At 39.7% G+C, this 27,123-nt stretch overlaps 1 protein-coding gene and 1 long non-coding RNA gene across 2 annotated transcripts in view; both read left to right on the top strand.

Moving 5' to 3' along the window:
• The window catches only part of LOC123507928, a 161,837-nt gene extending 147,274 nt beyond the window's left edge, over nucleotides 1–14,563 (top strand). Inside the window, exons 3-9 of the mRNA XM_045261284.1 lie at nucleotides 2,247–2,334; nucleotides 3,209–3,366; nucleotides 5,415–5,550; nucleotides 6,736–6,946; nucleotides 8,681–8,884; nucleotides 9,110–9,429; nucleotides 10,306–14,563. Of these exons, the coding sequence (XP_045117219.1) occupies nucleotides 2,247–2,334; nucleotides 3,209–3,366; nucleotides 5,415–5,550; nucleotides 6,736–6,946; nucleotides 8,681–8,884; nucleotides 9,110–9,394 (1,082 nt within the window). The 3' untranslated portion in view covers nucleotides 9,395–9,429; nucleotides 10,306–14,563. The remainder of the gene's footprint in view (nucleotides 1–2,246; nucleotides 2,335–3,208; nucleotides 3,367–5,414; nucleotides 5,551–6,735; nucleotides 6,947–8,680; nucleotides 8,885–9,109; nucleotides 9,430–10,305) is intronic.
• A 188-nt stretch (nucleotides 14,564–14,751) lies between these two features.
• Nucleotides 14,752–27,123, top strand: part of LOC123507930 — a 101,032-nt gene continuing 88,660 nt past the window's right edge. Inside the window, exon 1 of the long non-coding RNA XR_006675829.1 lies at nucleotides 14,752–15,976. This is a non-coding gene — a long non-coding RNA (uncharacterized LOC123507930). The remainder of the gene's footprint in view (nucleotides 15,977–27,123) is intronic.

A 27,123-nucleotide genomic window follows, 5' to 3' on the forward strand; every position in this document is an offset into this window, starting at 1 on the left:
TGTGTGTGTGTGTGTGTGTGTGTGTGTGTGTGTGCGTGTGAGTCTTTCAATACTAGTTTTGTTAAAGGTACTATGTGGTTATGTTACGACTAACACTATCTATTCACCAACACCATTACTACTGCTACTACTACTACTACTACTACTACTACTACTACTACTACTACTACTACTACTACTACTACTACTACTACTACTACTACTACTACTGTAACAACAACAACAACAACAACAACTACTACTACTACTACTACTACTACTACTACTACTACTACTACTACTACTACTACTACTACTACTACTACTAACTGCCACTACTATTATAATTTATGATAGTACAGTAATAATGTTGATGATGATGCTAATGATAATAATAATAATAATAATAATAATAATAATAATAATAATAATAATAATAATAATAATAATAACTGACGCAAATGCTTTATACCAAATTCCTAAAATATAAATTATTATCATACCACACACACACACACACACACACACACACACACACACACACACACACACACACACACACACACATACCTGTTTTTGTCTAATTAAAGTTCCCCAATGCCAGTAACACGTGTGATTGTGCCTCTGGAGGTATGACAGTGATAGTAACACCTGGAAAGTAGATAAATGATGACTGGAGCAGATTAGGTTAGGTTAGGTTAGTGTTAGGTTAGATTATGTTGAGTTAGGTTAGATTAATTAAGATTGTCATGTGAAGTTAGGTGATGTGAAGGCAGTAGTAGATATTATTTCATTATAGGTAAAAAAATATTAAACAAAACATTATTGCCATCAAATTAGTACTAGTAGTTGTAATTATAGTAGTAGTAGTAGTAGTAGTAGTAGTAGTAGTAGTAGTAGTAAAAAGTTAGGTTGAATTAGGTTAGGATTGGCTAGAATAGATGAGGTGAAGTTAGCCCAGATTATGTTAAGTTACGTTAGGTTAGGTTAAGGTAGGTAAGGAGACCCTGGTTAGGTTAGGTTAGGTTTACTTTACGTTAGGTGTGGTAGTGTTGGTTGGATTAAATGAGAAACGAAGGAAGGCGAAGAGAGAGAGAGAGAGAGAGAGAGAGAGAGAGAGAGAGAGAGAGAGAGAGAGAGAGAGAGAGAGAGAGAGAGACGATAAAAGACAGGAAAAAAACAAGAAAAGACAAAAGCGAGACGAAGGAAGGCAAAAGAAAGACAAAATAAGACAAAGAAAAAGAGAAAAACAAGAAGAGATAAAGAAACACAAAACAGAAACTAAAAAAAAAAGACGAAGAAAGTTAAAATAGGATAAGAAAAAGATAAGAAGTGGAGAGAAACGAAGGCGAGGGGTGACTATAGAGAAGGCAATGTAAGGATGGGGATGTGAAGTGCACGAAGTTAGGGTAGGAAATAGTTAGGTTGGGTCAAGTTAGGTAAGTGAATTGAGGTTAAGTTATCTGTGGAAACGTTTTTATATAAAGTCACAATAACGTTAGGTAAGTTAATGCTAGTTACGTTAAGTTCCGTCAAGTTAAGTCAAGCTAGATTAGGTTAGGTTAGGTTAGGTGATGCAAGGTTAGGGTAGGTTAGGTTAGGTTAGGTTAGGTTAGGTTAGGTGATGCAAGGTTAGGGTAGGTTAGGTTAGGTTAGGTGATGCAAGGTTAGGGTAGGTTAGGTTAGGTGATGCAAGATATGGTGAGGTTAGGTTAGGTTAGGATAGGTTAGGTTAGGTGATGCAAGGTTAGGGTAGGTTAGGTTAGGTGACGCAAGATATGGTGAGGTTAGGTTAGGTTAGGATAGGTTAGGTTAGGTGATGCAAAGTTAGGTTAGGTTAGGTTAGGTTAGATTAGGTTAGGTTAGGTTAGGTGATACAAGGTTAGGGTAGGTTAGATTAGGTGACGCAAGATATGGTGAGGTTAGGTTAGGTTAGGATAGGTTAGGTTAGGTGATGCAAGGTTAGGGTAGGTTAGGTTAGATGATGCAAGATATGGTGAGGTTAGGTTAGGTTAGGTTAGGTTAGGTTAGGTGATGCAAGATATGGTTAGGTTAGGTTAGATTAGGTTAGGTTAGGTTAGGTGATGCAAGATATGGTTAGGTTAGGTTAGGTTAGGTTAGGTGATGCAAGGTTAGGGTAGGTTAGGTTAGGTGATGCAAGGTATGGTGGTGTTAGGGAAGGGGTGTGGCAGTAGTGGCGCAGGGCAGGGGAGGCGACGGGCGTGTGTGAGTGAGCAACTTTAGTGATGCTCTTGTTTCCCCCACAGTGCGTGACAGGAGTCGTGTGGGTGTGAGGAGCGCCCTGCCCTTCACCACTGTGCCTCCCTGCTCCTCCTCCTCCGGCGTCTCCTCAGGGTAAGTCCGCCTCCTCTTTCCTTGTCCTCCATTCTTTTACTTTTCATATACTTGTTTTCTTTTATTTCTGTCTTTTTTATTCACCTCTTTGTTTATTTAGCTATTCATCTTTTTATCTATTCATCTTATTTGCTTATTCTCTTGTATGTTATATTATTTTCTATTCATCTTTCTTGTTTTTTTACTTCCTTTCTTTACTTTTTGAGGATTTTGTTCAAGTTTTGTTGTCATTTCTAAGGACACTCTTGCTTCCCCGCACTTTTTTTCACTCTCTTCTTTTTCTTCTTGTTTTTTCTTATTATTTTTTTTGTGCTTGAATATTGATTTTGTGTATTAAGTTTTTCTCTCTCTCTCTCTCTCTCTCTCTCTCTCTCTCTCTCTCTCTCTCTCTCTCTCTCTCTCTCTCTCTCTCTCTCTCTCTCTCTCTCTCTCTCTCTCTCTCTCTCTCTCTCTCTCTCTCTCTCTCTCTCTCTCTCTCTCTCTCTCTCTCTCTCCGTTTCACTTTATCTTGCTTCCACATATTGCTCCTATTCACACGCTATATTGCTGCTGCTCCTCTCTCCTCCTCCTCCTCCTCCTCCTCCTCCTCCTCCTCCTCCTACTCCTTCTCCTCCTACTCCTCTTCCTCCTCCTTCTATTCCTCCTTTTCCTCCTACTCCTCCTTTTCTCCTTCTCCTCCTCCTTTTCCTCCTTCTTCTCCTCCTTTTCCTCCTTTTCCTTCTCCTTTTCCTTCTCTTCCACCTTTTCTTCCTCCAAGCAGTGTTGCAGAAATAAAAAAAGATATTGTTATTCTTTTTCATTCCTTCTCCCTCTCTAAATCTTCCTCTTCTTCCTCCTCGATCTCCTCCTCCACTAACACAACGTCCTCCTACAGTTCCTCGGACACGCAGAGCCAGGGCAGTGGCGGCGGGGACTCCAAGAGCGACTCCCCTACTCCGGAAGGTACAAGGAAGAACGGAGAGGTGGTGTCTGCTGGAGTCGCTGGCGTGAGTGTGCGCTGCGGCAAAGGACACGAGCTTTCAGTCCCTGCTGGTGAGTGTAGAATGGCACTGAAGGATGCTGGAGTGAAAGGGTGAAAGATATTGTAGGAGAGGTGTAATGTTAGTTTAGTGCAAGAATTATGTTAATACTAAACTATATGATCAATTTAAGAGGTTCTTGTTAGCGAACACATAACCACCAACCAGTTCGAATCCTAAGTGTGTTCCGCTGGGAAAGAACTGAGAGTATTAGTACGAGAGATGATGCTACTGAGGAAGGGGGAGGTGACGAGCAGACTAGAGAGAGGAAGCAGAAAGGGGGGAGGGGCAGAATTAGATACATTTTGGGGAGAGAATTTATAGTGAGTCTTTAGCGATACAACCTACTTGGGGAGTAGTTAATGAGGCTGTGAGAGATAACGAGGAGGAGAGAGGAAAGGAGGGAAGGAAGGAAGGAGGGAAGGAGATTAAAGGTACCGGTGTAGGATGAAGGGTTGTGAGGGAGAGAAGAGGAGAGAAGGGGAGAGAGAGAAAAATGATGCTCTGGGATAAGTGAGAGGAAGGGAGAGGCTGTGGTTAGGTAGGGCATGGAAGAGAGAGAGAGAGAGAGAGAGAGAGAGAGAGAGAGAGAGAGAGAGAGAGAGAGAGAGAGAGAGAGAGAGAGAGAGAGAGAGAGAGAGAGAGAGAGAGAGAGAGAGAGAGAGAGAGAGAGAGAGAGAGAGAGAGAGAGAGAGAGAGAGAGAGAGAGAGAGAGAGAGAGAGAGAGAGAGAGAGAGAGAGAGAGAGAGAGAGAGAGAGAGAGAGAGAGAGAGAGAGAGAGAGAGAGAGAGAGAGAGAGAGAGAGAGAGAGGAATGGGGAAGGGGGTTACACAGAGCAGTAGATAGACAGGCAGAGAGACAAACGAGAAACGGGGAGAGACAGTGACAAATAAAATGATAGAAACAGAGAGAGAGAGAGAGAGAGAGAGAGAGAGAGAGAGAAATCGAAGATGGAAACAGATAGACAGATAAACAGACAAGCAGACAGGCAAACAGGCAGACAAGCTAGACTGAAAGAAAAAGGAATCTTCAAAAATGCAGGATTTCAATCAGTCACCAAAACCAGTTTGTATATTTGATAGCCAGCCACATTCCAACAAGATGAATTATGAATAGTCAAACAAACACTAGAGTAATCAAGTAAACGTTTCACTTGAGGCTGAAGTAGTAGAAGACTATTTATCTAGTGACTAATGAGGAGTAAGTGGCAGTAGTAGTAACAGTAGTAGTAGTAGTAGTAGTAGTTGTAGTAGTAGTAGTAGTAGTAGTAGTAGTAGTAGTAGTAGTAGTTGTAGTTGTAGTAGTTGTAGTTGTAGTAGTAGTAGTAAGAATTGTTGTTGTAGTAGTAGTAGTAGTAATAGTAGTGGTAGTAGTAATAGTAGTAGTAGTAGTAGTAGTAGTAGTAGTAGTAGTAGTAGTAGTAGTAGTAGTAGTAGTAGTAGTAGTAGTAGTAGTAGGAGGAGGAGGAGGAGGAGGAGGAGGAGGAAGAAGTGGTTGTAGTAGGCGGTGGTGATGGTAATGGTATTTCTGTTATTGCTACTTCTTTTTCTGATAATAGACACAAAAAGTAGAGTAGAAAATATATATATGATAATTAAAGGCAAGTGCTTATCAAGTCTAGAAATAATGAAGATTAAATGTACAATGAATAACCTTTACAAAGATGTATTTTTGCCTCGTGCTTTATCATTCGTCCACGATATAATATTCATAGTATTCATTATCCTTATCTTCCTCTTCCTCCTCTTCTTCCTTCATCATTTTTTTCCATTTCTTTTCTGCCTCATGTTTATCCTCATTCAAGTTTGCATTATTGTCATCAATTTTTCCTTTCTTTCTTCTTTCCTGAACCTTCCTCTTTGCCTCCCCATCTTCTTCCTCCTTCTCCTCCTCCTCCTCCTCCTCCTCCTTCCTCCTCCTCAGCCTCCACTTCCTTCCCCCACCCTTCTATTCACTTCCTCACCCTTCACCATCCTTCTTCACCCCAAACTCACCCTCTGCACATCACCACTCCCTTATACCATCACCACCTCGCCTCACCTTTATACCTCCACCCCCCAGCACGCGCCTCCGCTCCCTCCGGCGTGAGGGAGTCGGCAGCCCTGCGTCAGGAGGTGGAAACTCTGCGGGCGGAAATTACCAAGGCCCGCCAAACAATCCTTCACATGCAGGAAAGGGAGAAGAAACTGAAGGATAGGTAAGGATTGTTGTGATATTCCTTTTGTTTCTCTCTCTCTCTCTCTCTCTCTCTCTCTCTCTCTCTCTCTCTCTCTCTCTCTCTCTCTCTCTCTCTCTCTCTCTCTCTCTCTCTCTCTCTCTCTCTCTCTCTCTCATCATAGACCTGCCCTGTCGCCCCTGCATGGTGAAGCCAGTGCCAAAGCCTGGCCAGTAGAGTTTATTGTCCCTCTGGGATGTTCTCTTTCCCATGTCTCAGGGGAGGGGTTGGTGTTTGCAATCCAGGTGAACACAAGCACCTCGCGATGGATGATATTATTCTCTCTGCCGCCTAAAAATTTACATGCCTCTCTTATTTTCACAGTGTGTTCTTATCTTCAAATTTTACTGACGCTGTTATGTTCATTCAATAAGGCATTCAGTGAAGAGAGTGAAGGATTTATTTTTTCATGTACTCAAAGCAAATAGTTTGTGTACTAGTAATAAAAGAAAATGGAGCACTGTAGAATGCACGCGTTCCTTTGGGGGATGAATACATTCTTCCTCAAAGCGTTTCCCAGTAAACACAACCAGCCAGTAGCAGGACAGAGCGTGTTTCACCCAGGAGGGGCTTTTGCCTCTAGCGATCATGAACTGAGCACAGGAGTAGTAGTAGTAGTAGTAGTAGTAGTAGTAGTAGTAGTAGTAGTAGTAGTTGTTGTTGTAGTAGTAGTGGTGGAAGTAGTAGTAGTAGCAGTAGTAGTAGTAGTAGTAGTAGTAGTAGTAGTAGTAGTAGTAATACCTTCCTACCTATCTACCTACACATATACAAAAAAATCATGAATTATGTCCATTATTCTACTACAGGATTAGAAATTCGTGCACACATTCCTAACTCACTGTCTCGCCTACCGATCTATTAAGAGTCACAGTTTCCCCACCTAACCCCAGCAAAAAAAAAAAAAAAAAGATGAAAACAGCCCCTTATCCTACTCACATGTCTTACCTTACCTGACATCTATTCCTGCTTGTAACTTTCTGGTGTTAGTCCTCCATATGAATAGCATTACTAGGGTTTGCTTTGTGTTAACTTCACCTTATAAACTAAACAGAACTAAATACAAACTAAATAAAACGCAGAATAGACGAGTAAATTAAGTTAGTGTCCATATAATATACCAAAATCAATAAAAGATGATGAAAAATGACCTATCTTGGCTCCTTGCAGACTGGGTGACCGCGCGGCGAGGGGCTTGGAACGAGGCAACACACGGCTTGAGAACGTGAACCTGGGAGAGCGGCGCCCCACAGCCCTGGTGAGGAAATATGGCAACCTTTACGCCCAAGCCAGAGTGGACACGCTGGACTCCCTTGACGCTCTGCCGGACCTCAAGAACGCCGAGGAGCTCAAGTCGAAGCTGCTGTTCAGTGTTGTGGTGGTGAGTTGGTGGTGACTGTTTCGTTGTGCTTGTTGTGCAGTGTTTTGGTTGATGTTGAGTATTCCTGTCGTTGTTTTATTTTTGTTATTTGAGTTGTCAAATATTTGTGTGATTCTTTAGTTTGTTTTCTGTTTTATTTACTTTTTTCAGCCTTTTTCGGTACGAGATATTATTATTTTTCTATTATTATTATTTTTTTTTTTTGTATTAGTTCGTCACTTTTCTGTTTCTTTGTTTTATAGATTTTGTGCGTATGTAATGGTCATCTTTTTTAATGTTATTTGTTTATATTCATTTATTTACTCATTCATTAATTTATTTATATTATGAGTGTTAGAGAGGTATGAAACTGAACGTGAAAGGAACGTGTGTGTGTGTGTGTGTGTGTGTGTGTGTGTGTGACTGTGGCCGCCCGCGTTATGAAGCCAAGTGGAGGTGCTAATAATACAATCACCATTTACGTCAACAAGTAAATGACATTAGTATATGACGTCACAGCAACAACAAGTAACGCCATTTCTCCCACGCACGGCACACAAAACTTCGGCCTTTCATTATCTATATTCACTCGTGGCTCGGCGGCAGGTTGAGACAAAGGGGGCCGCCGTGGTACAGTGGAACCATGCGTGCTTTGGGGTCCGAGGGGTCTCCAAGCGCACGGGTTCGAATACTGTCCACGGTTCGAGTGTAGGTTGGGCTTCCTCACGCGGAGCAACGGTTTCCTAGCGGGTGGGCTTTGAGATAGGAGGTACCACAAAAAAGTATCCCCTTTACCCCATAAATTTCCGTGAAAAGCCCACATGGAGTAAATAAAAAAAATAAAGGACGCTCAGATTAACGTTGGAAATGATGTGGTGTGTAATTACCGGTATTTTTATTTCCAGTGTCACTTATGTATTAATCTAAAAAAAAAACCTCAATTTGAAACATTTTGACATTTAAATATTTTTTTTCTGGTACTGTTTTCTTTTATCTATTTATTTTTCTTAATCAGGCGCTGTTTGAGTCACTTCACTTTTGGTCGTCTTTTTGAAATATGACTTTTTTCATATTCATTTGTTTAATCATTATCATATTTTCATGTGAATTAATTTGATCATTTTTACTATTTTCCTTTCTCGTGGTTTATTATCCTAATTTCACTATGTTTTATTATTGTTTATTATTTCTATCTATATTTCATCAACATTTCAATCCTTCTCTTTAAATTCCAATGCTTAAACTTTAAAAAAAAAATCAGTTCTTTTCATTGTATTCATTTATGTATCACTATTTTCTTTATTTCTATTTCTATTTTTATTTATAAATGGGACTTTGGCTAAGGAGACCAAAACGTCGATAAAGGGGAAAGACAGCGGTTAAAGTGCCAACCTTCCATAAAAAGTATAAGAAAAAGCAAGATTATTCAGAATTATGAGGAAAAGTGTCTTGGAATCTCCATTTTCAGAGAGTTTGAGTGATGTGTGTGTGTGTGTGTGTGTGTGTGTGTGTGTGTGTGTGTGTGTGTGTGTGTGTGTGTGTGGTATGTTAGAGATGGTTTAGCTAAGAGGAACAAAAAATGCTCATTAAAAAAAAAATCTTACAGTCCCAAAAGTTATGAAAAAAAAGATTATCCAAATGAAAGGGAAAAGTGAAAGGAATCCTATCAAACAATCCTCACAACACAGAGTCACTTCCTCACCCGTGCCTCTAATATCCTGCAGTACTCACCTTTCCCTTCTCTTCCCTCCTCAGCTTGCCTTCCGCTCCGCCCATTCCTCGGCTCAGGCTCTGCGGGAGGAGGTGCGTCGTATCCTGCAGGTCCCGCCGCCTCCCCCCACAGGAGAGGCCAAGGACAACCACCTTCTGTACGACACCAACGCCTTCTCTCTTGAGCAGTCTGTGTCCGCCTTCGTCACCGCCAACATTGAGAAGCGGGATCTGTCCAAGAATGTTGAGGTGAGAGTGATGGTGGTGATGTAGATGATGAGGGAGGGTTGAGTCTCTCTCTCTGGACACAGCTAGGTAAATAATGCATGTATCTAAACGGTACAACTAAAGTAATTAATTTAACCGGGTAATTAACAACTAGGCAATTAACACAACCAGGTAAACACAGTCAGGTAAACACAATCAACTAAACACAGCCAGGTGAACATGCACTAACACTTGTCTGCCCTTCAGGAGGTGTGTCAGCAGATCTGGGCCACGCTGTATGACTACCCGAGCCTCAAGAACTGCGAGGGGCTGCTGCAGTACGTGAAGGATTGCGTCAGACTCGCCTGGGGTCTCAGCAACCAGGTGCCGCCCTACGTGATTGACTACGAGACTCGCACCTACAGGAAGGATTACCATGTCCGCTTCCACGTGGCCGACCCGGAGTGTGACGCCATCAAGACCTACCTGTGGCCCGCGCTGCTCGAAGGTCCCGGTGGCCCCTGTGTGCAGAAGGGCGTCGTGATTACTTAGACTTGTGTGCCGCCCTTGCAGTCTCTCTTGTAAAGGTGGGTAGTGGTGGTTTCTTAGTCCGTATTTTAGTTGTCTTACTCTGTGATCAATAATCTAAAGGGTTTTCATTACATCTCAGTGTTTAATTTTTTTACTTGTTTGATCTATAATGAATGATTTTAAGCGTTTCGATACATCCCAGATCTTGAGACTCATTATTTTACATTGCAAAACAAACGTTACCTTTATCTGCCTTGTTTGCTTTATACCGAATAAATTTTAGTGTTTTCAATATATCCCGATACTTTTCTACTATATTAGTTTTTGTTGGAGGAAAAAATCATTACATATATTGAAGGGAAACGTTGCCTATCGCTAAAGGCCGGAGTATGAAAGGATAAAGTGCCTGAAATGTTCCCGCCGGGGCCGCGTCAGGCAAGTGTCGCGCGGCTCCCCTGACGGGTATTAATTGTGGATGTAGCACCTTTCCCTAAAACTCAGATTTATTGGTAATTGATGAGCGGGTCTTACTATTGCCGCCACGAACACCTGACGGGAGAAAAATGATCACCCCGCCGCCACCTGAATGACCATGCTGGCCTCCATTCACCTTTTGTTCATTTGTGGAATCCTCTTATGTATTTCTCTTGTGTGGAGCGGCGCGCGGCGGACAGTTTTCTGTTTTTTCTTGTCCCTCCTCTTTTCCAGCCACAAATAGGCATCGCTTCCATTACAGGCAATTAAAAAAAGGAGGATTAATAGTAGCTACTCACTCACACAACGACCAATTCCCTTCACAAAACACGAGGCACAAATTCTCATAAACAGTTTCCCAGAAGTGATTAAATGACTTTTTTCCTCGTGGCCTCACTTCCATTACGAGCTGTGAAATGGAGAGGACCTTTCGTTTCACTGCTTCGTTCCTCCCACAGGTGTGCTTTACTGCTGCTGCTGCTGCTGCTAATGCTGTATGTACCCCATGACATAGGTACGCACCAGCAAGCCACATGTACCGCTCCTCTATACCTCCTGGATGATGGTACACCAAGATACTCGCAGTCACAGAAACCCAGCAGAGAGTAGACAGAATGTGAGCTTCATTGCAAAAGATTTCGTGGTGTTGTGAAAGTTTGAATCACGTAAGAGTTTGGAAAATCTTACCTTGAAAACTGTACGAAGATACTCGCCACTCGTGTCTTAGTGTCTTAGCAGTACAGGTGATCACAGCTTTGCCTTGATGATTGTGAGAGAATCGTTCACTTGTGTCTTACCTTCATGAAGTGTGGTATGTTAAATGCTGTGACACTTTTCAAAATTCACGTGTGTATGTTTAATGATGGGGTAAGTTATGGACAGTCTTACCTGTGTCTTACCTTTATAACTAAATAGGGGTAAGGTGTTAGTCTTATTTTGTTAATTGTGGAAATGTTTACCTGTGTTTTACTTATAAAGGATGTGTATATATGACAAGGTTTCAACAGTCTCACTTTGATAATTATGGGAATGTTTACTTGTGTGTCTTATCTTTAAAATTGTACAGTGGTGAGATATCAACTGCTTTACGTTGATAATTATGAGAATATTTTACCTGTAAGGAAAATATAACGTTAGACGTTTACTGCGCCTCATAAACACACTGGCACTAATACAGACCATCGCCACTTATAACGATAATAGAAGATAATGTTTTCTTTTCATTTTACGTTTAAAAAAAGCCAACTTTTCCCATACATTTATTAATTCCAAGTGTTTGTGAGCACACTTGTGTAAACCTTAATGGCAAAATGAAGTGTAATTAGACAACACCTGCGTGGCTTTGAAGCAACCTGGACACATTACTTGGTAGAAACACATAATCAAACGCACTTTATCCCCCATATCTCACTTATAAACTGACCTCAGCTGATCACAACATTTATACATACTTACATACACTTACACACACTTCTGCACACTTATACGAATCTTACTCCATAACCTGATACACTCCTGGCAGTATAGAGGCGCACACACCCACGCAGGCAAAAGAAAACTATTAATTCCACGTAAAATGAATACAAAAATTGGTTCACTTCTTTTGTACATATGACGAGATCTTTAGCTAGAGAGAATGTATTTTATGTATCATTCCTGTATGTATAACTATGTATGTGTTAGGTGTACAAAGTGTATAAGATGTAGGATTGGTACAGGTTTAAATCGAGTGTCATGTGTTGGAAGTTATGAGACGAGTGGTAATGTTCTCTGTCTATGTTTTGTGTTTCCCTCTAAAGCGTAACTCACTGACAGCTTAGAGTGTGACGAGCGGGGTAGATTGTGGATGAAGAAATAGTGTATAGTGTTTTGTGTTTTTATTCCGAGTTAAGTTTAGTGATTCGCTATAAGAATAAAAAAAAATGGAGTAGAATGAATGAGATATATTGTTGAGATAGAATTGAATAGCGAAATATTGAAGAAAAGGTAAAAATGCGATGAATTTTCTCCTTTTCATAGATTTTGGTTCTGCAATTTGCTGTCAAAAAATATATAATCAAAGGAATATATAATGAAGAGAAAATATAATAGAAAACTTCGAAGAAAAAAGTAAAACAAAGAAGGATTTTCTCATTTTGCAAAGTTTTATTGATTTTTTTACTTCACATTTATGATCTGACAGAATAATGAAAGCAGAATGAACGGAATAGATTACAGTGAGAAAATGAAGTAGAGAAAATTAAAGAGCAAAACGAATATGCAAATAATTTTCTTTGTAATAAAATACTTGCTATATTTCCGTAAGATCAGAGTTAAGCTTAAAAGAAAACCCAAAAGCACGATATAAGTGAATATTTGACTCGTCTCTTGAACTTTCGAACTTTCTTGTGCTTCCCTGTCCTCTGTATAAGGTGAGGCAATTAAGGCACAACTGGCTGGTTATTTGTAAGTTATAGACGGTTTGTGTGTATATATTCATGTCTTTTTATACTTTTGTGTGTGTGTTGCAGTGAGTGACGGCGGATCCCTGTGCAGTGTTCAGGGAGCGAATCGTTTCCTCAGAGTTCGTGTGTTAGTGTGTTTGTGTATTGGAGTCAGTGCATCGTTGTATTAGTGAGGAAAGAAAAGTTGTCGTAAATTTGTAAAGTATAGTGTATCATAATAAGAAGAATAATGTTCTGGTGTTGAATTCAAATAACGAATGAGTGACTGGTTATTTGATAAGTTTATTGACTGGTATAAGGCGCCACAGTATCCAGGTCACAAGGCGCCGTCAGTACGCAGCGAACGTCTCCCCGCTGGCCCCATAAAGCAGCTTGTGTCAAACTCGCCCGATCACTGCAACTAAAAAATCTCGAAGGAAAATTGTTTTGATAATTTCACTCAACTCCAGTAAAAATGAACAGAAATGAAACTCAAACATTGCCTTACTCCTTGAACTACGTCACTGAAGAAATGTATACGTTAGAGTGAGCAAAAGGAGAAAAAAAAATATCCCACTACTCAGACATCATCCTTAAACAAACGTTAATGGGAAATATAGTTGATGAAGTAAAAGATAAAAAAAAAGTCAAAATCAAACGAACTAAAAAATGCTTCATGAAAAAATATCAGTGAAGGAATAGATATTAGAGAGACACACCTTACTTTTCCATAACAAACTCTTACACTGGCAATATCTTTGGCAACCCATCACCAAAACTTACAAACATTAGCTGTCCATAGCCTTTCCTCCACACCTTGACTCCCCACCTCTCCTCGCGCCGCAGCTGTCTAGAAAGAGCTACCGCCAAGGTGTTTTCAGCATATTCTGAGTGAATATACGAGACAGAAACACCGACTTTGATGCACACCGAAATATAGGACACGAGTTGACGACCTAAGATTTTGTACCGAAAGCCTCTCGTGAAGGAAAACGAGGGTGGCACCTGGCGAGAGAGAGAGAGAGAGAGAGAGAGAGAGAGAGAGAGAGAGAGAGAGAGGGGGGATTGTGAGAGTGATGAAGAAAGATGAACAAACTACCTTTCTCACTCTCCTCTCTCTCTCTGTCCATCTCCCCACTCATCCACTCCCTAGCCTTTCTCCACACGGCTTGGGCTTCTTTCCCCTTCACCCTTTATGATGTGCAGGCGGAAGGGCGTCTCCCATTCCTTCCCGTGCCTTTAATGTGTACCCTCTCCCCTTCCCCATCAGTTCCTCCTGCTCTTCTTCTGCCGGTTAGAGTAAGAGAAAGTAAATAAATTAATAAATAGATGAATAAATTTATCTAATCTTTATACGGGATGCTGTGAATATCAAGGGATTTAAAGGCAATGGATGCGAACTATTTTCAGATATTTGTAAGGTGAAAAACTCAAGAAAGGTTAATTTGGGGTTATTTTTAAAGAAGTAAAGATAAATATTTTTCTTCTTTGATTGAAGTTTAAACAAGAGTGAAATTATCGAAGAGGGTTCAGGCTAAGGCTGCACTACGACTGGTGTGTGTGTGTGTGTGTGTGTGTGTGTGTGTGTGTGTGTGTGTGTGTGTGTGTGTGTGTGTGTGTGTAATCTGTATTATATTTATTTATCCAGGTATTATAAAAAGTGTGTAGTGTATAGTAGGTTTTTCCCGTGTGTGTGTGTGTGTGTGTGTGTGTGTGTGTGTGTGTGTGTGTGTGTGTGTGTGTGTGTGTGTGTGTGTGTGTGCACGGTTCTCTTCCCTGTATATCAAGAACCAGTGCTGGATTTTCTCTTTCACTCTTGTCTTTATTTATTTTTATATTTAATTCTTATCTTATAGCTTTAATATGACAAGAAATACTCCTAGCATAGGTCACAGTTTCTGAAGTGTCTTCCATTACAACAAAGGTATAATTATGATCTTCACAACAGCACTGTAACCACAATTTCTCTACCTGTCCTATTGTCTAGTATAATTATGATCTATGGAATTGTATATAATGATCTAATAGGACCAATATAACGATGTATAATGAACGCAGAGTATACTTGTGCTGTATATACATGTTAGTACTGTGTGTCAGACTATAGGACTTACAAACACTAGAATATATTACAGTAACTCTATTATCTTTTTGACCATTACGGAGATGAATGATTGTGCCATTTTGTATGTGGTTATCCATTTGTGAAATCTGTAAGAGAAATGATAATAATAAACAAATACATGAATAATAATAATAATATATATATAATCAATAAAGGTTGACATTATTATTTGGCATCGCGTCTTTTTTAGCACCAACCCAAAGTGTAGCCAATGATTTACCCGGCAGCAGAGGCGCTAAGGCCAGGTGGGATCCGCGCTAACAGGATTACAGGAAAGCGCCGCGCCATATCACACCGAAGCCACTGCACCGCTCACCCAAAAATTATTACACGCTGAGGTAACGCCGGTAACGCTGACGGTTTTATTTCATCACCGAACACGCGAGTGAGTGAGCGAGGCGAGGTGAGGCAGGGCTGGGAGGGACAGGCCGTCATGACAGAACAGGCCAGGGCAGGTGAAGGTAAGGTAAGGTAAGGCAGGGCAGGGACTTAGGTCAGCGGGTGATTGGTGGGTTGGGGTCAGGGTTCAAATCTCCCAAACTCAGAGGGAAACGAGGCACCAAAAGTAATCGAGTGTTTTCATTACATTAAGTGAATAGGAGGTGAATTTTAACCTTTCGCCGCTCAAAGGACACAGTTCAATACCATAAAGGGAAGAGGGAGTAAGCGCGGCGAGGAGGCGGCAGCGCAGGGCGAGGCGAGGCCCATCGGCGTGCCAACAGGCGAGGAAGGCGGCGAGGGTGACGAGGTATTACACAGGACATCACTGAATGAACGAAGATAACGCAGGGGAGGGGAGAGGGAGGGGTGGCGTCGGCATGAGAGGCAGCCACGGACACACTCAGTCTGACTCTAACCTCGGTGGGGTGGGCAGTGACTCCGCGCTCTTCCTCTTCGCCCTCACTGCCTCTCGTGCTATCTTACCGCCTCACCCTGTGCCAGGCCCCCGTGGGTGCCGCTCCCCCGCACATCCGCCAGCGAGGAATCGAGGAAGATAAGCGAACGAAAACCGCGAGAAGTCAATAAGTGAGTAAAAAAAAAAAAAAAAAACTTCGCGGTGAAAAGTGGAGGAAAACTGGAAGAGGTGAAAAAAATGAGTGCTTCCGTGCAAATCAAGAGTAACCCGACTCATGTTTGTGGTTAAGGATGAAGGGAGACGCGTAACACCAGCAGCAGCAGCAGCAGCGTGGTGGTGTGGCGGCGTGTGGCGTGTGGTGCAGTGTGGTGGTGCAAGTGGCAGTGTGGCGTGACCCAGTGAGACCTCCCAGCTAACTCTACACTCCGTTGTTCAGTGTTTCAATCCAGTGTCTTCCTTTAACAGTGAACCAAGGGACAAGTAAAGCTTAGTGCACCTGTGTAGCCGCGTGTGTGCCGTGACAAACCCTCACGTTCTTAGTGTGCGCGTAGAGAGCAAGTGAATTAAGACAGCGTGCGGGAACCAGACTCCGCGACAACCAGGGACTCGGAGCTTCATCGCAGGACGTGTGAAGCACTCCGGAGCATCAACTCACCGCAGGACCTCTTGGCCAGCCAGCCAGCCAGCCAGCAAGATGTCGTCCTTCCTGAGTCGTCTTCGTAAAGGTAAAGAAGGTACGTGTTCTGTTAGCAGGTCTACAGTCCAGAGGCAAGAAAAGTACCGCACTACCGCCGTCCCTCGCTGCCCTCCGAATCTTGTCATCATCTTTAATACATTTTCTCTCCTCTCTCGCCGTATTGCATAAAGTTAAGCCCCGGGTATTAGTCCGTCATGCTTTCTTTTTTGGACTTCCGCCAGGGTTCGCGTGGAACATGGCGGGAATTAACGATAGATTGCAGAGAAAAGATAATTGCATCTGTTTGGCTGCGCGGGAACATTTGTCTGAACTGCAAAGTAATGTTGATAATTACATAATCGCCAGAGAGAGAGAGAGAGAGAGAGAGAGAGGAAAGAATAACATAGATCGGAAGGGGTAGTAGTGGTGGTGGTGGTCATGGTGATGGTGGTGGTTGGGGGCGGGGGTGTTGTCCTTGTCAGTTATGGAGGAGTCAGAGTGAGGAAGGTAATATTGCCTGATGGGATGAAGGCTACTGCGTTAGAGAGACATATGGTTATTGCCTTACATCCTGGCGGGGCGAGGTGGGACGGGGCGGGGCAAGGTGGGGCAGGGTTGGGAATGACAAAGGTAGGATGTGGCGGGGCTGGGTGTGGTGGGGCTGGGCAGGTGAAGGGATGGGACGGAAGGATAAAGCGACTACATGAGGAAGGAAAACAGTGTGATGTATGATGCAGCAGAAAATACATTGCCTTGAAACAAGACAACGTAATGAAGAAATTAGATGTTAGAAATACATATGAGACAACGCAATGAAGCAATTATTAGACTGCTTTACTTAAAACGCAAAATAAAAGATATAAAAAAAATCAAATCTAGAATGTAAAAAATATGAATCTGCAAAAAGTACTGTGGTAAGAGGAAATTAGAGACAACGTAAGGAAATAAATAGATGTGGTAATAAATAAATTAGTTTGAGCACAAGATATAATAGAAGATAGAAAAGAAAGGTGGCATAGATTGTGAAACGTAAGAGACTGTAAGAAATAAAATTGTAAGTAGTGAAGTTCGATTAGAAATGTTTGGGATCTTAGAACATTAATGAATTGTCCAAGAAAAAGGAATTAAAGGTAGAAGAGAACTAATAATACACTGATACCAATTGGAAAGGTGGTAATTGGTAGGTGATTTAACCCTTTCAGTACGATGACGCGTTTTTATATTCATTCTGGTTAATATTTAGCGATTTTATACAGCATTAGAAATTTATGTGGGGATTAGAATAGTAAAGACTCTGCCCATTACTCTTTTGACCTCCATAGACCCTCTCTGATGCAAGTAAAATCGTCAAATCATATCCAAAAATCATGGTAAAAATGCGCCTAAGTATTGAAGGGGTTAAACTGAAATTAATATTGATGAATAAACTGTTAGAGATTGAAGATAGGAAAGATAGTGAAAAGTAAATAGAGACAGCTTGAAAGATACGTACTGAAAATAAAGTATATAATTTCATAATCGAAACAAAACAGGAAAATGAAGATATGCGTGATGGAAGCTCTAAGAGGAAAAGTAAGTTAAGGTATAATTGATCTGAAAACTAAAGAGAGAACCTAAATACGAAAACCAAACCAAAAGAAAATTACGGAAACAAGAAAAAAAATAATGAATTGTGTAAAAAAAAATAAATTGGAAGAAAAGTAACGTGACGAAAACAAGAATCAATAAAGAAAACTATAAATATCAAATAAAAGGGAAAAATAAAGAAAACGACAAAATTTGAACCTCTTGAGTACTGGAACGCATTTTTACCATAAATTTTAGGTATAATTAGACGCTTTTATTGACATTAAGAAGGGTTTATGGAGGTCGGAAGATTAATGGCCAGTCTTCACTATTTTAATCACTACATATGTTTCCGAAACTATAGAATCACCAAATAGCAAGCAAAATGAGTATGAAGACACGTCATGATACGGAAGGGGTTAAGCAAAACAAAAAGAAAATCATCAAAAATCATAACGAGCAAAACAAAATGATGAAAACATAAAGAACTTAAAACCAATTATAAAACGAGCAAGCTAAGACTGAGGTAGTGAATGTGAAGGATTGTGTCGCAAGATAGAGTGAAGGTAACACTCGGCTGGGTCTGATAGTGAGCTGGGCCGCGCTCCTCAACAGATTAAGGTTCGTTGCGCTGCGTAACTGTGGCTTACCTTATCTTATCGCCCACGGAGAGATACGGTTATCTCTGTCCGGCAGCCAAATCTGTATGTTAGACGTGTGTGTGTGTGTGTGTGTGTGTGTGTGTGTGTGTGTGTGTGTGTCTGTGTCTGTCTGTCTGTGTGTGTGCGTGTGTGTGTGTGTGTGAATGGTGAGCAAACAGATAGATAGATAAACAGATAAATACAGAGAGAGAGGTAAACAGATGGATAGGTAAACAGATAGATACAGAGAGAGAGAGAGAGAGAGAGAGAGAGAGAGAGACAGTATTGCAAGTTTCTGTGCGTGCTCGAGCGAGGTGTGTGTGTGTGTGTGTGTGTGTGAATGGTAGGCAAACAAATAGATAGATAAACAGATAAATACAGAGAGAGAGAGAGAGAGAGAGAGAGAGAGAGAGAGAGAGAGAGAGAGAGAGAGAGAGAGAGAGTATTGCACGTTTGTCTGCGTGCTCGAGCGAGCGCGTGTGTGTGTGTGTGTGTGTGTGTGTGTGTGTGTGTGTGTGTGTGTGTGTGTGTCAATGGTAGGTAAACAGATAGATAGATAAACAGATAAATACAGAGAGAGAGAGAGAGAGAGAGAGAGAGAGAGAGAGAGAATATTGCAGGTCTGTGCATCTGTGTGTGTGGTGGGGGGGGAGGGAACGCGCTTACACGCACGCACGCTTACAGGAATATAATAATACTTAATAGCTTGCATATAGATAGACTGATGAAACTTATAAATAGATAAATAGATAGATAGAAAGAAAGATAGACAGAAGAAAGGAAGTAGACGAACGAAATCACATACATACAGAGAGAGAGAGAGAGAGAGAGAGAGAGAGAGAGAGAGAGAGAGAGAGAGAGCGTTGACATTACCCTCCATTCGTTCCAGTGGCTAAATGTTGTAGTTAAGTTGATTACAGCACCGCAATTACTAAGCCTCCCTTGGTGTAAATAAGTAATTGCTTCCTGAATAATGAAAGGCGTGATTAAATTTTCTTTGAGATCGAGAGAGTTCGTGAGTCTTCATTTGCACAAGGAAGAGTAAACGAGGGAACCAAAACCCGCCGATTAAAGTTATGATTTGAATTAAGTCTGTTTTGAAAATGCTACGATGAGAGAGAGAGAGAGAGAGAGAGAGAGAGAGAGAGAGAGAGATAGTGCAACAGAGAAGATAAAACAAACAAATAACATATTATCACACCAACAAACAAACAGAAATTAGACAAACCGATGAACAGATTAACAGACAAACACACACACACACACAAAAAAAAAAGAAAAATAGACTAACATGCAAAACAAAGACATACATACACACAGACATCCAAACAAACTAAAAGACTAACGTAAGCAAACACAACGCAAAAATGAACAAATCAAATATAGAATAAACGAGAGAGAGAGAGAGAGAGAGAGAGAGAGAGAGAGAGAGAGAGAGAGAGAGAGAGAGAGAGAGACGGGAAAGGGAAAAGATGCAATATATATAAATGACAAGCAATAAGAATCAAAGGCAAGACTGATGTACCTGTTTTGGCCAAGAAATTAGACTAATAAATTCTGCTGAGGGACGTTGTGATGATAAGGAGGAGGAGGAGGAGGAGGAGGAGGAGGAGGAGGAGGAGGAGGAGAGGAAGAGGAAGAGAAGGTAGAAAAGGGAAAAGAGAAAAAAAAGGAGAAAAGGATAGGAGAACAAAAAGAAAAAGAGGAAAAAGAAAGAGAGAAGGGAAGAAGGAAGATGGATAAAAGGAAGAGAAAAAATAGATGGAAGGAAGGAAGGCAGGAAATAATGAAGAAAAGAAGGATGAAGTATGAAAAGGAGTAACAATAATAGCAGCAGTAACAGCAGTGGTACTAGTAGTACCAGTAGAAGCAGGAGCAGTAGTAGAAAATATAAATAATAATAATAAAGTAATTTAGAAAGAGTGAAAGGAGGAAAAAAAAAAAATAGATGAAGTTTAGAAGCATAAGTGGGAACATGAGAGAGTAACACAGAGAGGTGATGAGAGGGACGGAAAAGGCAAAAGGTCTTAAAGGTTTCAAAGGTCTCGGGGTTTCAGAAGAGCTGTATCTCCCTTGGTACTTGCCTCCTTAGGGGATCTGAACCACCGCCTCCTTGTTCATGTTAGCCCCGGTAACCTCCAGTCGGTCTGGTTGTGTGTTCGTTAGGTTACTTTGCTTTCTATCTGTGTGTCTGTCTAACGGCCATATTCAGAAACGCCTTGCCTTTTCACCACAATTTTTCAAGCCCCCTTTAGACAACTAGCTGGGTTTTCAAGACAGTTTATCCTTATGATGAATTAGAAATCTTGCTAATCCATCACCAAAACCATAAAAATACCCTTAAAACATGAGTATCTTCAATTAGAGCTTTTGGAAACAGTCGTCGTGAGAATGCAAAGCGTTTCTGAATAGGGATGTAAGTTACAGTACTGCCTGTCTATCTGTGTGTTGGATAGCTCGTTATGCTGTCTGTGTGCTGTTTTGCGTGCAGTGCTGTCTGTATCTGTGTGTGTGTGTGTTGTTTATGTTAAAGTGCTGTCTGTCTGTGTGTCTGTGTGTTGGTTTGGTTATTGTAGTATTAGTCTTTCTGTGTGTTGGATAGGTCATTGTACTGTCTGTGTCTGTCTGTGTGTTGGTTAGCTTACAGTGCTGTCTCTCTCTCTCTCTCTCTCTCTCTCTCTCTCTCTCTCTCTCTCTCTCTCTCTCTCTCTCTCTCTCTCTGTGTGTGTGTGTGTGTGTGTGTGTGTGTGTGTGTGTGTGTGTGTGTGTGTGTGTGTATTGGTTAGGTTATTGTACTGTCTGTCTGTCTGTGTGTTGGTTAGGTTACAGTACTGCCTGTCTGTCTGTCTGTGTTGGTTAGGTAACAGTGCTGTGTGTGTGTGTTTGTCTTTTGGTTAGGTTACAGTGCTGTGTATTTGTGTGTCTACTTAAGGTCATTGCACTGTCTGCCTGTCTGTGTTGGTTAGGTCAATCGCCTAACCCCACACCATTGGAGGGAGGAAGGAGTCACGAATGGTTGGGATGCTTTTAACTTTTCATGGTGATGTGTAAGAATCTTTAGAAACATAAGAACATAGAAAATTAGAGGGAAACTGCAGGAATTCATTAGACCTACACGTGGCAGTACCTTTATGAAGTATACTTATCTTATCACCTATCTTATCCAACTATTAATTTGCCGTGACTTGTGTTAAGACTTAAGAAATTTCTTTCAAAAGGGAATATCTAAGTTAAGTTTTAGTTTTCACCGTAACTAATTTTATTTATTTTATGTATTGTTATTTTTTTTATTCACCCTGGTTTGGTTTATATTTTTATGTAGTTACATGTGATAACAGAAAACAGGCATTTGAAACCATTGTAATCCATGTGTTTATTGTAATTACAGAGTGTTCGTTGTAATTTGCTTAATAACTACTTTGGTGGATAATAAAAAATCTGAATCTGAATCCGCCTCTCTCGGTGTTGTGTCGCTTTTTGTGGGCTTTCATACGACAGGTTGTTTCCCTCCAAGTTCATATTAAATGTTCATCGTCTTCATTAGAGCTGTTTTTTTTTTTTTACCTCCTCAGTACCATGACGCTTTTCTATGCTCATTCTGCTTACTATTTGGTGTTTTTGTACAGCTTCAGAAACTTGTGTGAGGGATTAAAATAGTGAAGACTGTGGCCATTAATCTTTTGACCTCCATAGACCCTTCTTAATGTCAATAAAATGGTCTAATCGTACACAAATCTCAAAGTAAAAACGCTTTCCAGTACTGAAAGGGTTAAGATCATCGTGGTGATTATTCCGCCTCTCAAAAGTGTTTCCTAGTAAGAGGAAGGAAACTCGTTCAATTACCGCTTGAATGATGAAAACTGCAAGTACCAATGACGTTCCCTGAAGCGCCTCGTCAGCCTCTCATGGGTATTGTTCCCATTGACGGTCAAGAATTGCTGCTAACTACGTATCAGTAACGTGGAGAAAAACACTTGGAACTCCTAATGATGTCCACTGCAGCCTATATGAAAAGCTGTAGAGATGAAATGACAAACTTTTTTAAAACAGCATTTCTTCCTTGTGTCGATCTAGGAATCCCTTGGCTGATAATAGACACTTGTGGGTTGTTCGGGGAATCCTTCATGGCTTGACTGGGGAAAAATGAAACTCCAGGCAGTAAAGGGTTTCAAATGCTTCACTAGAAATTAAGAAAACATGCACAAAAATATTTAACCCCTTCAATTCCATGACGCGTTTCCATACTCATTCTGCTTACTATCTGGTGATTTTAAACAGCTTCAGAAACTCGTATAGGGGATTAAAATAGTGAAGACTGTGGCCATTAATCTTCTGATCCCAATAAACTCCTCTTAATATATAAAAAAAAAAAAAAATCGGCTAATCACACCCAAAACTCATGGAAAAAAAAGCATCCCAGTACTGAAGGGGTATATATATATATATAACTATGATTTACTGTACATATATGAAACTACAGATGCCAAGAGGTAACGAGTATTTAACTAGAACAACATTGAACATAAAAAGGTAAAATTCGAGAGCATTAGAACGAGAATACGTAAAGAAAATATTAAAGGAAATTCAAAATCCTTAACATCTTATTCCTGTCGCTGTCAGTGGTGCATTTAGCAATTATATTATGAACCCCCATCAGATAATTTCGCTCAGCTTACGAGGAATCTATTGCAATGAAAAGACTAAAGGGTTAATCCTTAAATAATAATGGATGTGAGAACGAAGAGAAAACTCCCTGTAAGTAACAAGATGACAGTGGTAGTGTGATAGCGAAGAGGGAGTAGTCATATAGAAGTAGTATTAGAATAGAAGAAAAGTAGTAGTAATAATTATGGAAAATAGTAGTAATTAGTTATATCAAGAAGGAAAGTGATAGGCAATAAAAAAGAAGGAACGAAAATAGTAGTTATTAGCAGTATTATGATGAGTATTAGTTAGTAGGAAATTGAAATATAAGTAAATAAATGAGTAAACAGCAGTAATTATGAGAGGAAGTAGCAGGTATCAGTAAACAGGAGGAAGGTAGCAGGAGTCAGACGGAAGGCAAACATTACACTTCTTGCTTCGTGTTGACTCAAGGCATCGCTGGGGTGGAAGGGAATGAGACTGCTGTGTGTTCTCTACCTGGGGATGTTTGTCCGCGCCACCACTAGATGGCCTGGAGGGTGGAAGAGAAAATGGGATAATGCGGGTTATAATGGGGAACCTCGTTATTTTCGACTTATAATAAAAACTCCATTGTCTTCGATTTGTTGATGAAGTAAATTAGGCAATTTGTATTCTACTCAATGGTTTAAGATGCTTGTGGGTATCAAAGACTTGTTTATTCATTTTGGTTATGTGTTAAGTTACATTTTTCTTATTTATTGATGGTTCTCAAGAAATACGTGTTATAAGCCATGTATATACAAAATTAATGCCACGAAAGAGATAAACTGTGTTTTCAAAATACAAAGCGTTTCATTGTTTAGATTTTCAGTATCTTTTGTCTTATTTATCTATTTTGTGTACATATTCATATTCGTTTATGTGCTGGACGAAGGGAATCACTTGTAAAAGATACTAATAAAATCCTTAAAAAGATGTAAGTGCAATTAGGTAGCTCGGTTCATAGAGGGACTGCCACGGGTAGGCCTGTCAACTTTCTGCAGCTTCCGTTTTTTTTTTTTTTTTTTAATGTTTATTATGTTTTAGTAAGAAAATGAGGCGAGACTTGCATGACCTGCACGTGTAAGTGACAGTTATTGATGGTGAAAAAAGTCAGCTGTGAATAATAAAAAGAAATAAATGAAGAGATAGATAGACATATTAATACTAGATGCTCACAAAATTGTAGAAAGCGCTCATAGTGAAAAAAATTGTAAAAAAAAAAGTTATTGAAAAAGAAAAGTTAAATTTGAACGAAAGTAGATAAATGGTATTGAATTTTAAAGAATCAACAACAGCTACAACAACATTATTAAGAAAAAAAATATAGGAAAGCTTTGAAAAATAAAAGCAGTGTTGAGGAAGAGAAGAAAACAAGGCCAGAAAATATAGCATTACAACTTAATGATTTTTCTCTCCACTGATGAGATGAATGTAGAAAAAAAAACCGACGTAATTAATTTAAAACTGGTAAAACTTTAAAAGAAAAAGAAAAAAAAAACAATGAAATACAAGTTTATATGTCAACGCAGGACATTTCCCTGGATTATTCACGCCAGAAGGGAAGAGCAAAGGTGAGGGAGGAGATGAGGAGGACGGACCGAGAGAGAGGAGGAAGACAATCAGCAATCAGCTCCGAGAAACAACGAAAGAAAAGAAAAAAAGGTAAAAAATGATGAAAGAGATCAGTTGAGTAAGAAAACACTTGCGTACTTAAAGAAAAGGAAAAGAATGAAGGAAATATTGAGTGCTAGAAATAACAAAAGAAAAATTAAGGGAACTAACGGAAAAAAAATAGTGAAGGGGAAAGAGGACAGTGAACTCGTGAAGAGGAAAAGTGACTCCAAGTAAGAAAACAAGAGGAAAAAGGAACAAAGGAGAGGATAAGTACTAGGAAAATAAAAAATGTCATGAGAAAATAGAAAAAAAAGCAAATTGGAACAAAGACAGAATTGGAATATTATGAAGAAAACAATGGATGAGAAAAAAGCAAATAAAGAAAAAGAAGAAAATTAGCCATCAAATCAAAGAAAAGGCTAAAGAAAAATAGGACAGAGTGAGGAGGAAAAGAAAGGGAAAAAATAAGAAATAAATTGAATAAACCGTAAGAAAATGAAAAAGAAAACTAAAGTAAAACGAAAACGAAGGATAAACGAAAGTCAAACATAAGATAAATTGAAATAGAGAAGAAATATCCACAAATATCAGAAAAATAGCGAAAAAAATAAATTAAAAGAAAACAATAGCGAGAGATAATATATCATTAGAAAACAAGGACAAAAATGATGAGAAGTAATCAACCAACAAATAGATGACGAAAACGAAGAAAAACAAAGAAAATTGGACGAAAAATACTGAATAAGGAACAAAATGGAGAGAAAATAGAGAAAAAAAACACAAATTGGAAAAGAAAACGGAAAAAAAACACTAGAAAGAAAAATAGAACATAAGAAAACGAAGACAAAAAAAAGGACGAGAGGAGAAAAATAAACAAATAGAAAAAAAGAAAAAGAAAAAAAGGAAAGAATAACAAAACTCCCTAATAAAATAACAGACCAAACAAGGATGGAAGAAAAGACGACTGAGGACGACCCACAAATCGAAAAACTCAAAATTGGGCTGGTCGTTAATCAATAGAGTGACGTCACGGAGAGTTAATCGAGACTCGATGGCTGTTGCTGTGCGTCATTTTGTCTCCGTTCACGTTCTCGCCTTCCGCTTACGTCACAAATGTGTGTGTGTGTGTGTGTGTGTGTGTGTGTGTGTGTGTGTGTGTGTGTGTGTGTGTGTGTAGATCAGCCTTCATGTTGTGTTTTAGTTTTTTGTAATTGATGGGTTTGATTATGATTCGTATTTTTTTTTTTCATAATTTTACTGACAGAAATTATGATTTTGCAAAAGAAAATGTTATATTCTGGGAAACATATTTTGTCAAACTGCTACTACTGCTACTACTACTACTACTACTACTACTACTACTACTACTACTACTACTACTACTACTACTACTACTACTACTACTACTACTACTACTACTACTACTACTGTGTGTGTGTGTGTGGTGTAAAGATTCTCTGGTACATGAATCAATTGTTTGTCTTTACTTGTCCTTATTTGCCGCTGTTCTTATTACTTTCCTTTCTTTAGTTGGCATGTGAATCTTACCTCTATTTCCTCTTCCTCTTGTTTAGTTTAGGTGTCTTTATTCTTTATTTGGGGGGAACTCTTTTCATTGTTTTATTTGGTGTTGAGTAATATCTTTCTAATCTTTTTGTGTGCCTGTTCTATTCTTTCTGTCCCATTAATCTTGATCTTTTTTTCATCATAAGACCTTCACTTTTATTTTACCTGCAATCTGGCGTTCGTGTTTGTGCGTTGGAGTGTGTGCCTTTCATTTTCATTCATTCTCTCTCTTGCTTGTCTCACCTTTTCTTTCCTCTCCTATTTTTTCCTTTCTTTTTTTCTATTCCCTTTTTTTTCCGTCACACACACACACACACACACACACACACACACACACACACACACACACACACACACACACACACACACACACACACACACACGTGATAATAGATAGATAAAAGGACAAATATACAGTAAATAGATAGGAAGATACACACTTAGACGAATAAGGAACAGCAAGACAAAGAAACAGGGAAAGGAAAAAAAATAATGAGGAAAGAGAGAGAGAGAGAGAGAGAGAGAGAGAGAGATTAATGGCTGGCGATGTCCTGCTTAGTATACAAAACATTATCTCCTTCTCTCTGTTTTTCTTCCTTTGGTCAATACAGAATCACAGTGAGAATTCCTGAAGAGACAAAGAAAAATGAGAATTGCGCAGCTTGTGTTACAGTACTGGCTCTCTCTCTCTCTCTCTCTCTCTCTCTCTCTCTCTCTCTCTCTCTCTCTCTCTCTCTCTCAAATTTTTAGTGTATTCCCTCATTTTCTTTTCCTTATTCTGTATATTATTTTTTTTTATCCTTTCTCCTCCCTTTCTTATTCCTTCTCTCTTCCTTTTTTTTATTTCTCTTATTCTTTTCGTGTTTGTGTTTTATCAAGTATTCTGTCTATTTCATCTTTTTTCTCTTCCAGTTTTCGCTTAATTTTCTATTTCTGTTTCCTTTCTATCTTTTATATCCTCTTCCTCTTAATTATTCTCTCTTCTCTCCTTACTTGTCTCGCTCTCTTTTTATTTCTATTCCTTCATTCTCAAGGATTCTCTCTATTCTTCCTTTTTATCTCCTCCTTTCATTCCATTTTCTTCTTTCTCCACGTTTCTTTTATTTTTCATTTCATCTTTTCTTTTATTCCTCACTTATTC

Source organism: Portunus trituberculatus, chromosome 23 (genome assembly GCF_017591435.1).
Source record: "Portunus trituberculatus isolate SZX2019 chromosome 23, ASM1759143v1, whole genome shotgun sequence".
Classification (NCBI taxonomy): domain Eukaryota; kingdom Metazoa; phylum Arthropoda; class Malacostraca; order Decapoda; family Portunidae; genus Portunus; species Portunus trituberculatus.